Below are 14401 nucleotides of genomic sequence, written 5' to 3' on the forward strand. Positions count from 1 at the left end.
CAAAACATAATCAAGGGGCCCAAAGCCTATACTTTATATGGCTATTAACAAAAAGGGCTATTTAACAAAAGGGGCTATCAACAAAAGGGGCTATCAACGGTTGCCTAAAGCCAAAAGTTTGTACATGTTCTTCACAAAAGGATGGGTTAGGAACCCATTAATCTCGACTAAGTGGGTTGGATGAACTCATCCCCTTCCCATTTTTGACAACCACCAATTTCTTCAATTGTATTTTTGTTATCCTCTCTGAAGTCTTCCTCTTTCTCAGTTTTGGCCTCCTGCCCATGTCCTCCACAACCAGGCCCTCCTGATCCATACCTTCTTGTTCCATGCCCTCCTCACCTATTCCATTCTCATTGATTCCCTCCTGATCCAACCCTTGTGCACCCATTCCATCCTGATTCATGCCATCTTGATCCATACCTTCTTGTTCCATGCCCTCCTCACCTATGTCATTCTCATTGAATCCCTCTTGATCCAACCCTTGTGCACCCATTCCATCCTGATTCATGCCCTCTTGATCCATACCTTCTTGTTCCATGCCCTCCTCATCTATGCCCTCTATACCTATATCCTCTTCAACGATTCCCTCTGGATCCATGCCATCCTGATTCATAATCTCCAAACCTTCTTGTTCCATTCCCTCTTCATTCCCAGTCAAAGTTTCTATAGTCAATTGGCTAGGAAATTCAAAACCCTGCAACAAGCATATCAATATATGGTTAGCCATACTAAACACAATAAACTAAAATTATTTTCTAAACCATACCTGTGATATATTAAGCTCCACAGGTACATGTTTTAGACCCTCACATTCATATAATTCTTCCTCATTGATTCCAAGACAGTCCAAAATATCTTGTGTAGTGTAATTCGACTGTCTCATGAAATTGATATCACTCTTTACATCCACTCTTATTTCATCATCAACTTCAGGACTCTCCACATCTCTTGCCTCTTCATTATCACTCTCAACAGTAGGAGTCACCACATTTTCTTCATCAAGATTAGAAGTTCCCTCACCAAATTTTGTATTCCCTCTACCTCTTCCTCCAGATCCCCTACCACCACCTCTCTTCCCTCTTCTACCAGATTCAATATTCCCACCTCTATCACCTCTTCTAGATCCTGTCCAGTTAGTCAAATCAGGATCCAATTTGGGTCTGCCCATTTTATTTTTAGGTTTTGGCGTAGGTACAACCTTTGGATTTTTGCAAGAAGCTTTATTATGTCCCTTTTGAAGACAATTCTTGCATTATACAGTTCTTCCCTTGTTAGACACTTGGGGGTACTTGTCTTCATGCTCAGATGCATGTCTCCTTCTTTTGACACTGGGTCGTCCTGGCATCCTCCTAGCTGTAGGTGGAAGGGGCTTGGTATAGCCAGTTTCTTCCCACAAGTTACTTCCAGTGACTGGAAGTATGTTAGACTGATATGTAGCCATGTAATTACTCTTGCTGAACCAAGTGCTAATGAATTCCTTTGGATCTTGGTTGGTGTATAAGATTGCTACCTATGCATGCACACAAGGTATCCCTACTATATCTCATAGTCTGCAGCTGCAGTAATGGAGTTCCAAATCAACTCCATAACTTTGAAAGCCATTCCTAATTTCGTATGAATTAACACCACTTGGCACTGCATACCAAGTCCAGCAAATATAAACATTTATCTTATTATAAATATTTAATTAAAAAGCTACATTTATATATGAAATACAAAATATACCTTATATCCTCAACAAATTACCCCATCTTTAGAAGTGCTGCTTCACACACATCACCTTCTAATTTCTGTGCTTCCTCTCTTAAGTTGTAGAACCTTTCCATCATGTAGAGTCTTATTTCTTCAAGCATAGACAAAAGAGGCTTCTTTCTAGCATCTACAATGACTGCATTAAAACACTTAGCTATCCCATTCTCTACAGACTCACATGCCAAACCACTACCAAAAAATGCCCTGCACCATGTATGAGGTTCTCTAGCCATAAGATGATCATATGCACCTTCACTTAAAGTCTTGATCCCATCCATGTTTATCTTGAAATCACCTTCTGTTGTAGATTTTGCAGCTACCCAAAACATGTTTCTGAATTGTATTCTACTATACACTTTCCTAAAATGGGCATAAATATGCCTAGCACACTATCTGTGCTCTACATGGGGTAGAATATCCTTTGTTGCTTCAACAAGACCCTAGGAAATGAAAAAAAATATATTAGTAACTGTTATTAAACACTATAATAGATGATATAAATTAAATGAAATTGTCATTACCTTGTGTTGATCACTAATGACACTTAATCCCCTGCCAGCATCCAATGAAAGATCTTCACTAACTAGTTCAAAGAACCATGTCCAATTAACCTGGTTTTCAACCTCCACAACAGCCCATGCTATAGGGTAAATTTGATTATTTGCATCTCTACCTATTGTAGTTAGTAACTCACCCTTGCATTGTCCCTTCAAAAAACACCCATCCAACCCTATAACACTACGACATCCTATCTTCCACCCATCTTTGATTGCTTTAAAGCACACATATATTCTATGAAAAGTTGTAGTCTGATCAGGGTTAAAATTAACAGAAATCCTAACTGTGCTACCTGGATTGGACCTCATCAGTTCATGTCCATAATCCTACACTCTTGCATAATGGTCACTCAATTGCCATGAATTAAGGACAGTGCCCTACACCTTGATCTATAACATTTTGACCATGACACCTTGCAATGAAATTTAATTTGAATAATTGTCTGCATTTCCTTGCATTTTAACTTTGGTTTCCTTACTAGTTCTTTCACAAACTGCTTTGCTAACCAAGTTGGATTCATAAGCCTTGAACTACTAAAATTCCTAACACATGTATGCCTATCATTCATCTTTTTCACCTGGAATGATTTTTCAGTACTCATCCATGAAGCACGAACCATAAAAGAGCATTTTTCTGGATCACTAACACACACAACCACTAGTCTAACACTATCACACTTCTTGAAACGAATTTTATAGCCCTTATAGATGGAATAATTTGTTAAACATAGTTTCAGTTCATGTCTAGATTCATACCTTTCTCCAATAACCGGTTTCATCACATTCCATTTGACCTTCAGATTATGGATGGAGTATATGATTTCATCTTCATCACTAAATTCGTCAGTGTTTTCCTCATCATCTAGTTCCACTCGAGCATTTTCTCCTTCACCTTCCACTGGTTCGTCATCACTGTCTTCACAAAGAACATTGATGAATTCATCTTTGGATCTTGAAACTGATTTGGTTTTTACAAAATCATCAACTTGAACGTCGATTTTGTCAGGCTCAAATACTTCATCCATCGCCAAAGGACACGATTAGAATCGATCGATCGATTTGTCGGGAATAAAGGAGATGAGAAAAAAGGGGTTTTCAAAGAAAACCCTAAATTAATGAGGTCAATGATATAGTCACCATTAAGATGCCATGTAAACTTCTTTAACCGGGAAAATGAGGGTCACCGGATAATAAGGACAAAATTGTTTGGTTTATCCGGTTTATTGGGCTTTTTCATTAAAAAAAATTAGGACTTTTTTGAAACTTTTGCCAAAATATAGGGACTTTACTGTAGTTATCTCATTCAACCTCAGTCACATAATTCATATCTGCCGCTCTAACCCTCCGGAGTACCGGCACGATGAGTCAGTTATAATCATAAATGATTATGTAGCGTCGCACGTTCCTTTCACCCCCGCCGCCTTCCCCACCATCTTTGCCACCATCCAACCACACCACTACCACCTTCGTTACTTATATCATCACCACTTCTTCTACCACCAACCATTATAATCATATATGATTACTCAATCTGTAAACATACATATGTGTATAATCATTTATGCTTAGGCATATACATAGAAACATGTATAATCATATATGATTATACCTCTCTGCCCTATAATCATTTATGATTAGGCATACCCCGTTGTTGTCGATACGCCAAAGCGTTAGAGCGGAAAATGAGAAAATGTGGCTGGGGTTGAATCTTAACATTTCTATTTTTTTTATCTCAAGTGAACCGCCCTATATATATATATATATATATATATATATATATATATATATATATATATATATATATATATATATATATATATAAAATAATAATACTAATAATACTAATACTAATAATAATAACAATAACATTAATATTAATAATAATAATAATAATAATAATAATAATAATAATAATATAAGAGATAAAACATAAGAGCATATATACCCCTTGGAATATGGACCACAAAACCTGGTTTATTTACAGAAAATATGGATTTCTACCTATTGGACACCGCTCCCAGGGGCGCTGCCCCCGAACCCCAGTCAGTTTTGGAGTTTTGCCGCTAAATAGCAGTATACTTTCAGCAAATACAAAATTAAACAAATGTGCATTCTACATCATCCTAATTTGTTTAATAATTGTAAAAGTGACATTGATTAACAAATTAAGCACATTACACTTAAATAATATTAGTGATATAAAATCACCAATATATATATATATATATATATATATATATATATATATATATATATATATATATATATATATATATATATATATATATAACATATTTAACTTTTCTTGAAATGTAAGAGGTACATGCTTGATAACTTAATGTACAAATCTATTATGCACAAGCCACTCATCTTTTATTGAACAAATAATTGACGAAAATATTTAAGAAATAAAACATCAATTAATTATTATTATTTTCTTTTTTAACGCAGGCATGATGTTTGCCCCAAGGTAGGGCATGAAAATATTCTAACAGATCAACCAGAAATTTATAGCCATTGAAACAGTCAAATAACATTCTCTGAATAAAGAATCATTCACCGAAAATCATTCACCGAAACAGTAATAATTGTCGTCGCCGCTTTGCGCGGGTGTACACTTAGTGTTATATATATATATATATATATATATATATATATATATATATATATATAATAATAATAATAATAATAATAATAATAATAATAATAATAATAATAATAATAATAATTTACTTATATCGCATAAATTAGAAACGATTTCTACAAGGAACTAAACACAAAAGACCCATTTCAACTTGAAGAATTAACAAATTCCCATAGGTCTAGTATAACATTATCATGAACCTTTTTAGTGTAACAATTTCATAATCATGTGGTCTTTATAACTAACTTATCATAGAAACTCTAAAAAAACGAAACATGATCAAATCCATCTATAAAATACCTCCTATTATTTTGTTCTAGATGTGAGATTTTTAAATTTCTAACTAATATCTTCTTTCCAAACCTAATTATCACTTCTTTATTATTATCATGACAACACAGTAATTTTTTTATTTTTTATTTTTTTTCAAATTTATTGTGAGCCCGATGGTTGGGAACATATAAAAATCATGTTTACCCTTTGGATGTCATTCTATAAAAGAAAAGCGACATGCAACAATTATAAAAATACCTCCTATTATGTTGTTCTAGATTTGGATGTCATTCTATAAAAGAAAAGCGATATGCAACAATTATAAAATTCGTGATATTAGATGTTGACTTTTTTTTTTTTTTTTAATAATCCTAAACCATTTTTAAAATCACCGACCTAAGGAGGGAGAGCAACACCACATACCGTTGGTCTACAATGTATTAGGTAGATGTTGACCTTTTGAAGTAAAGCATATTTTCCTCAACTATTGTTAGTGTATTACAATACTAGGTGTAAGACCCATATATTACATGTTTAATTAAAAAAAATATAAATGTCTAAATATTTAAAAACTTTAGATTTATAAGATAATAAGAAAAATAATGAATTATTAAAACTGATTTTTTTATCTTCTAAATTCAAATAAATAAACAAAATATACTAATGAATTTTAATTTAAAATTTTTGAAATAAGAAGGTAAGTCCATTAATAAAATTGATATTAATTTATTACTATAGTTATTGTAATTATTATATTAAAATATTATGTGGAATTTATTAAAATAGAAAAACTCATAAAATAATATGTAAAAAAATTAATTTAAAATAATCACAAATAATATTCCACAAATTGAATCAGAATATAACATTTGGCAATAAATATTTATTTATTAGAATAGATTGATTGATGTCTATTATTTTTATAGTTAGGCGTCCTTTGGATATTTAGCAAGGTTCTAAATAACGTGAGGTGTGGCTTTGCGGCAAGGTAAAAGTTAAGTCATGACAAGTCTTGGTGAGCCATGACGTTTTTCAAGACGTAACTATTTTATATATATTAAAAGAGATAAATCATATAATTATTGATTTTTATCAAGTATATCAAGTTTTTAGAAGTATTATATTAGTATTTAATATAAAAAGTTAACAAAAACTCAATTATTTTAGGCCTTATAAAAAAAACAAAAAAAACTCGCGCCTTGAAAAAAACTCATGCCATATCGTGCGATAAGACGCGCCTTGACACGTTATTTAAATGTCACGCTTAACAAACCCGCCTTGAACGTTTTCGTAACGGCTACACCACGTCTCGCGCCATGGCACGCCTTAAAGCGCGCCATGGCGTGTTTTTTTAACCATGATATTTAGACGTAATTATTGTCCAAAAGAAAAAGGCATAGACATATATTTCCACGTGTTTGTAAAATTATATCCATTCATGTCTTGATCGACGTAAAGTAGTTTTCATTCATCACAAAGCAGATGTGAAGCATGTGAAGGTGGGGAAGGCACCACATGTAACTTGTGCCTACTTCCTCACGGAAACAAATTCAATCACATACATATGAACATATGTATAGATTCACTAAAAGAATCGTAAAAAACATTTACAGACGCATATTCATATTTCTTTTTTAAAGTAAGCATATATCGGTTCAAAAAAAAAGTAAGCATATACATATCCAAAAAAAATATGTATACAAACGAAATACACATTCTTAAATCTTAATTAAATCGTTTCTTTTAAGTTGTTAGAGGCTGTATTTACTAAATTTTCGCATTATTGAAGAATATATATTTTTTTTTAATTGCATAAAAAGAAAGTCAATTCAGCAAAAGCGAAAATTTAATAGATATTTTATTTTTATTTTTATTTATTTATTTTTGAAAATTCTCTCAAAAAAACCCTTATTTTTTCGTGTTTTCTAACACTTTACAAACAACATAAATTAAAAATTCAGTCAAAAACACTTTCAATCACTTATCTCTCAATGTTACTTCAAAACATCGATCATGTTTCAAATATCATATTTTGAAGGTATTTCAAGTTTATTTTAAGGCTATTGATTGTTTGTAAATTTTGACGTATTTTAAAGGTACATTTTATTATTTATCTTTTTGAATGTTTTGTAAAATATAAGTGGCAAAATTTTGACTAAAAAAATGCAATTTTCCCTTATGATATTTTTGACAATATCATTTTCAACTTAAAAATAACTTAGGTTCATGAACATTGAGATATAATCCATGTGTAATAATTAAGTATGTGCTTGATTAATCTTCCTTTATATAGCAAAGCTATAAAGAGTAAGAGATTATTTTAGAAAGAATACATGCATGGAAATCATACACATTTAGCAAGACTGGTTTTTATCATACTTGTGTTATTGACTGTGGTCCTTATCATACTTATACCATTGACTATGATCAAACATTTTCAGAAGTAGCTATGATTAGATCAACAAAGATATTATTTACTATAACTTCATATTATTAATATCAGATATAACAAATAGATTTCAAGAAATATCGCTTTTTTTAATAGCCATCTACTAGAAGATATCTATATAGCTTATCCTGGAGGTTTTCTTAATCCATGTCATCCTAACAAAATGTGTAATGCTTAAGATCCACTTGTGGATATAAAGAAAACATCTTAAGGTTGGAATAATCATTTTAATATGAAGATACAATGTGTGCTATTATATCAAAATGAAAAGAACATGTGTGTTTACTAAGAACTAGTGGGAAGATAGTGATATTCCTAATCTTGTATGAATGAAACATACTTAATCATTTGAAATAACATTCCCACTATTCACGATCGTTTCACCTTGACTCGAAAAGTGTTTCTAAAAGGAAAGACTTAGGAATGACAAAATACATTCTTAGATTGTAAAATTTGTAGAGATAACTAAAGATGAATGTTAAAAGTTTTACATTCTTTTGCATGAATTAACAATATCTTGAAAGAGATCAAGATATAAGATTCCTTTGGAAGATATTTGTCATTATCACATGACACCATTTTGAGTCTATCTCAAAATGACCTAACACATAGGTTTGAACTAGATGAAATGATTTATATTCTATTTAATTGGTAAATGAATCCATCATTTATGTCATATTAGGTATATGATTATGCTATGAACATATCATAAGATACTAATTGAATACATGATTAAGTCACTAGATGACTATAAGAACATTCTAGGAGTACTTAAGAAGAAGTAAGAGCATGTACATGAGATAATCATTTTAGAAGAAGATCTTTATGTAAAGAGTTACTTAAAAATCTAAAATGTTGACTTCAAAAAGGATATGTATAATTATGAATTATAATAGGATTATGACTTCTTTATGGAATGAAGAGTAAGTTTTGTTGGAATGAGGTTCAAGCTAAACATAATAGCACAATCTACTAAATAAGAATACACTACTACTTTAGAAGCTGAAATCAAATATGATTGGATGAATGATTTCATTGAAAAACTATGTTGATATCTACCATTCAAGTATCACATAGAGACCTTTATGACTTCGAGGGTATACTTAATCAAGATAAGAGACTATGTGTCATGAAATAACACTAATTATATCTCTGAGATATTTAACTATAGTTAGAGTAAAGTCAAATATTGAGATGATAGTATTCGCAAAATTCACACATATTAAATTTAGTCAAGCCTATTAATAAGGTCTTTATTTTTAAGCTAAGTATGAGAGTGGTCACAATTCAACTACATGACTTCATTATTCTAAAAATGAGATTTTAGTTTGATTTTAGTATTTGGATATTGGAACATTATGACAACAACTATTATATATTGTTTTGATATATTGAGATATGATCATCACATCAATACTTGTTGTGTTCTTCTATATTAACATGTTTAATCCATGAATAGTCTTATTATTCTAAAAGTTCATAGTCGGTTATAATTGTGGGAGCAATTATGAAGTAAGACTAATATGAATTGGATTGGTTGACTCTCACTAGATGAAAGTATACAAGTGGTTGTAACCAAGTTTCATAGACACTTGTCAAAGAACTAGTATTGAATGGACTCGCATCAAGATCAACTCATAGATCGTAGTTATGAGTGATACTAGATTAAAAGTTACTATCTTTGTATCCTTAACATTTGAGATAAATAGTGGGACTTAAGTGTAGGGAGTGATGTGCTTTGATATGGTCAAATGTTGATCCTTAACCGAGCAGTTATAAAATCCATTTTCAGGTATGGTGTGAACTATGCAAGAGGCTTATGTAGTCAAAATAGGATTTGTTCCCCTTATGCATTGAGCGTTAGATATCTAACGTGCGTTAACCAAAGTTGAACTACAAATGAGATTAATTGTGATCCAAGTCTCATGTTCAACATGATGTGTGCGACAAAGGGATAACTGATAAACTTGCCTTATACATCAATTGAGGCTTTAAGCTTTTGGAAATTGGATGTTGATAGAATGACACTAAGTCATATACTACTTGGAGCAGTGAAATGTTGCTAGACGTTCACCACTGTCTATATCAATCTATGATGAGTCTTGTGCGAGTGGGGATTGAAAGATCTATATGCCCAATAGTCATTATAGAATGATATTGCTATATAATATATGATCCCAAAGGGTCACACTAATAACAACTTGATGCAAATTAGTATTTATAAGAATTTGATTCTTGATATATATATATATATATATATATATATATATATATATATATATATATATATATATCCTATAATTAGTTGTAAATTATTGATCTCATAGAAATATTAATTTTCAATGTTAAATATCAAAATATATCATAAGGTATGATTTATTATGCCATGTACAACTTTTTGGACCAAAATGGTTTTTTTTTTATCTTATATGGATCTATATGTTTTATAAGTTATAAAAATTAGAAGAGTTTTTATATAAAAACTAGCTTCTTCTTTTTATAAAATATTTAAAGAGACCATAAAGAAGAAAGAAGACTTGCTTTTAATTAATTTATTCAACACACCATACTCTTAGAAAGCATGGCTAGCTGATTTGATAAAGCATAGGTCTTAAAGTGCTAAGACCCATGGGATAAAGACTTAAAGTAAGGTCTTAAAAGAACTAGCTTTCTCCCTCCTTTCAGTAGTGAAAACCATGAAATTTATGGCTTCCCATCTTTATACTCTCTTTAGTTTTTGTTGCTTAAAGTGTTACGAACATAAAGATGAAGATGATACTTAAATACTCTCTTTTAAAGCAAACTAATTTCTTTATTTTAAGAGCTTAATAGATTCTTTTATTACAAAAAGAAGAGTAGCATCTTATCAAATTGATTTGTTGTTGGTGGATATCTCTAGAGAACTTCTACCTTGAAGTTTCATGCCACACTTCATCGATTTCCAGTCTCCTATGAGAATCAAAGTCTTCAAAGGTTGTAACACGTTTCTTTCTATGGTTGTTTTCATTTTTCTTAGTCTTGCCAAATGATTTTTTTGGTGGGAATAAGATAGTTTTATTTTGTTCAAATCAAAGTCTTCGGTTGCTATGTTTATGTTTTTGAAACAATTTTTGAATAAAAATTTATCACCTATATGAAGCCCCCTTCTACTTGATGCTCATTTCTTACTTGATTTATTTCGTGTATGTTGATGATTCTTCTTTGTGTGTTGGCAAAAAAGATAGACATTTGTATCCGGTATGACTTTTTTGGTGGCATTGTGAAAACTCTTTTATTATTGGATCCTCTATTTGTAAATAAATAAGATCATTATTTATGGGTCTGCCAGATGTATGTTAATTATTGGTGCTTTAACAATCATCAAACTATCAGATGTCAGATTTTGCAATACGGATGTTAGATTGCACAGTACCGATGATGACAATAAAATACGTGCTTTTGTCACAAAATCCGCAACTTCTTAAATGACACATGTTAAATCGCAAATGAATCTACAAAATTTCTTTCTTTTATGGCATAAAATATTTCGTAGATGTCATGAAGGCAGATGGATATTAGAGGATTTCACATATATCATCTATGTAATCCTTTCCCCCCCCCCCCCCCCCCCTAAATACGAAACATATTTTAGCAAGATAACGTCCTTATTTCGCATAAGGCTCGCAAAATTTCACAGATGATGTCTGCAAAATTTATGATTATCTTGGCGTTTTGGCTGATTTTTTTGCTAATTAGTGTATAGCATTAAATGTAATTAGACATATTTGTCTTTTATTTTATATTAAATATATTTTTTAATTTACGTCTAACGTTTCTATTCCTTTTTTAACATTAAAAAACCAAATTTATTAAATTAATCATTTTTATTATCTATATTAAACATTTAAATCTAATTTCGGTCTAAAAAGAAATTATATTATAAATATGGCTGGTATTTATTACCTGATAATTGTTAGTATTAGTATTTAATAACAAAGTTAAATAGTCCATGTGGTTTACTAAAAGTTATAACTTTAGTCTCTACTAATTCTTTTGATGAACATGGTCCTTGTCGTTTCTAAAACTTCCATAATTGGTCCTTTAACTACATGAAATGTCTTCTTTGCCTTTTTGATTTATTTTTGAATTTGTTTTATATTTTTTTTAACTAATTTTAAATCTAAAAAAAATACCCCACCCACCCATCACACATCTACACCATCTTTTTTTTCTCTATTTCTCTATCTATCTATCTATCTCCCGCGCTCCCTCCTCCCCCTCCTCCTCCTCCTCCTCCTCTCTCTCTCTCTCTCTCACACTCTCACTCTCACTCTCACTCTCACTCTCACTCTCCTGATTAGTCTTCTTGCCTTAAATTCGTGACCCAATTCTTGTGATATCTAACAATTGTATGTTTATCAGATTGTGGGTACCTCATTCTCATACTCAAACCCAAAATAACCCAAATCAATAATAAAAAAAACTAAAACCCAAATCTATCACCAACAAATCGCTTCTCCCCTGCCACTGGCGGAGCATTATTAGGGCCAGGGGCCTGATTTTTTGGTTCTAAATAGCCCTTATAATTTCATTTTATACCTAAATATGTAAAATTTTGACATTGGTCCCCCTTATTTACCAATTTGTATACATATTATATCCCCCCCCCCCCCCCCCCCAAATCAAATGGTGAAGCTCCGCCACTGTCCCCTGCCAATCAAGATCGTCGTCTTAAGAGGGAACACCATCTCCTCCATCATGTTCATCATGGTAGGTTTGATTTAAACTCAATATCATAGTGTAAAGGAGATGGTTTGAGAAATAACTTAAATTTGGAAAGCTATGGAAGATATGAGGTTCATTTTGATGGTGGGTAGCGGGTTTGATTTCAGTCCAATCGAGTTTTAGAAGTTGCACTAGAAAATGATATGGATTTGTTAGGAAAATGAGATGACTATGTGTTTCTGGCTCTTTCCACTTTGATTCCTTCCGATTGTAAAACCGGTTTTCTTTCCTAACAAGACCAACCAAGTAGTTCGTAAATGGAAGATCATGAAGGTCTGCAAGACGAAAGAAATATCCAGCCAAATACTTACTTTGTGAAAGCCTACCCTCGTATACATTCAACACTTTCCCAAGATTATCCTTTCTTTATTTGCACATTTTCTTGTTTCATGTTAACCCATAAAAAGAGTTGAACCTAATTTGTTGCACAAGATTGAGAACCACTGGTAGTTCATCGTCAAAAGGGAGAAGGCGTATAGTGGCAAGCAATCAATTAGTGCAATTTGGGCGAAAAATGGAAAGACGAGAAGCTTGCTAGGGCTTTTCAATAATAATCAAGAAGGAGAAAGTGAGAGGATGTCAGAGTTGGTTGTGGCGGAGTGTTAATAAAATGTTTCACATACTCTTCTTTTCACTCATCTTCCTACCAACTACTTCCCTAATAGCATCCAAGTCACAATCATTGATACTCGATCTAGGTTTGAATTAAGCTTATTCATCTTTAATTTACTTAATCACGAGCCAGCAACGACTGTATAGGAGGCCGTTGTGGCTATTAGGGTTGGAGGTGTTATGGATAGAAACCGAGACACAAAGATGTTGAGAGTTACAAGAGAGAAATGGGTGGGTTGGGTTTATTCGTTTTCTTTTAGACTAAACTGCACAAACGGTCCCCATGGTTTGCTCAAAATTGCCACTTTGGTCCAAAAAGGTTTGGACTAGCACCATAGGTCAAAAGTTTTGCGAGTTTGGTCTGATTTGTTTTGAATTTTTTTTAAATGACGAGTTTGCCCTTCATTTTTTAATTTTCCATTTTTCTTTATTTCAATAACTAAAAAGAAAAAGAAAAAAGAAAAATTATGTTGTTACCTCCCCCCCCCCCCCCCCCACACACACACTATCTCTCTCAAGATTAAACACACTTAAATACTCAAAATATAAACACTACCACAGTCTGAAAACTATACGACCACCACCGCCATAAAATATAAACACCATCACCACCACAGGTCAACACCACCTCCTGGAAAACCTTTGATTTGAAAACCCTCATTTTTCGGTGCTGACTCGCAAATCTATTAAGCTATGAATGGCAACACATGTCAAACCACCACCACCACAGTTTAGTACCATCGCCACCATCGATTTTCCGACAAAGACTCTGATTACGGTTTTCATCTTTAACCCCCATCATCTCTGATCACGAAAAGCTTCTAGAAAAACCCTTGGATTCTCTAATCGATTTCCACTACTGGAGAAGTTAAATCTAAATCTGAAAAGCTAGGGGTTTGTTTTCACTGGAAAAACTTTTCAGATCCGAGATTTCTCAGGTCTATTTTCAAATCCGATGTTTTCCCCGGAAAAATGATGGGGTACAAGATCGACAACGCTACTTTCGAGTTTCCATACCGTGGTGGTGGCTTTAAACCCTAGGGTACATGATGAGCGACGACACTAGGATCGTCAGGAAATGAGAGGCGGTGACATAGATCTGAACGTCGTCTTCGTCAACGAGTCGACGGTCAAGGATTCGTCGACGCTAACACAAAGATGTTCACGTTGGTGCTAGAAATCCAAACGACGTAGAGACAAATTTGGACGTCGATGATGTTGCAGATTCGACGTTGGATGTCCTAATCTTCATCTTCGTCGTCAGTGGTGGTTTGGATGTTCTGGTGAAAAAGGCGGAGGAACTCTAGCAGTGTGGCAGTTTTTGGCGATGTGGCAGTTTCCGGTGGG

At 32.6% G+C, this 14401-nt stretch overlaps 1 protein-coding gene across 1 annotated transcript; it reads right to left on the minus strand.

Annotated features, from left to right (window-relative positions):
- Positions 1 to 2144: 2144 nt before the first annotated feature.
- On the minus strand, positions 2145 to 3337 carry LOC128126084 (uncharacterized). Its single transcript, XM_052763816.1, has 3 exons — positions 2726 to 3337; positions 2277 to 2639; positions 2145 to 2195 (listed from the first exon to the last, which is right to left on the minus strand). The coding sequence occupies exons 1-3, from the start codon at positions 3335 to 3337 to the stop codon at positions 2145 to 2147; spliced, it is 1026 nt and encodes a 341-aa protein (XP_052619776.1).
- Between the last annotated feature and the right edge of the window lie 11064 nt (positions 3338 to 14401).

The sequence above is a fragment of the Lactuca sativa genome, chromosome 5 (genome assembly GCF_002870075.4).
Source record: "Lactuca sativa cultivar Salinas chromosome 5, Lsat_Salinas_v11, whole genome shotgun sequence".
NCBI lineage: Eukaryota > Viridiplantae > Streptophyta > Magnoliopsida > Asterales > Asteraceae > Lactuca > Lactuca sativa.

Bases quoted from the DNA above. Each gene is read 5' to 3' on its own strand.
- LOC128126084 (XM_052763816.1), bottom strand. From the start codon at position 3,337: ATGGATGAAGTATTTGAGCCTGACAAAATCGACGTTCAAGTTGATGAT. The intron at 2,640-2,725 runs GTGTCATGGTCA...GCAAGAGTGTAG, and splicing joins AAATTAAATTTCATTGCAAG to GATTATGGACATGAACTGAT. The intron at 2,196-2,276 runs GTAATGACAATT...TTCATTTCCTAG, and splicing joins TCATTAGTGATCAACACAAG to GGTCTTGTTGAAGCAACAAA.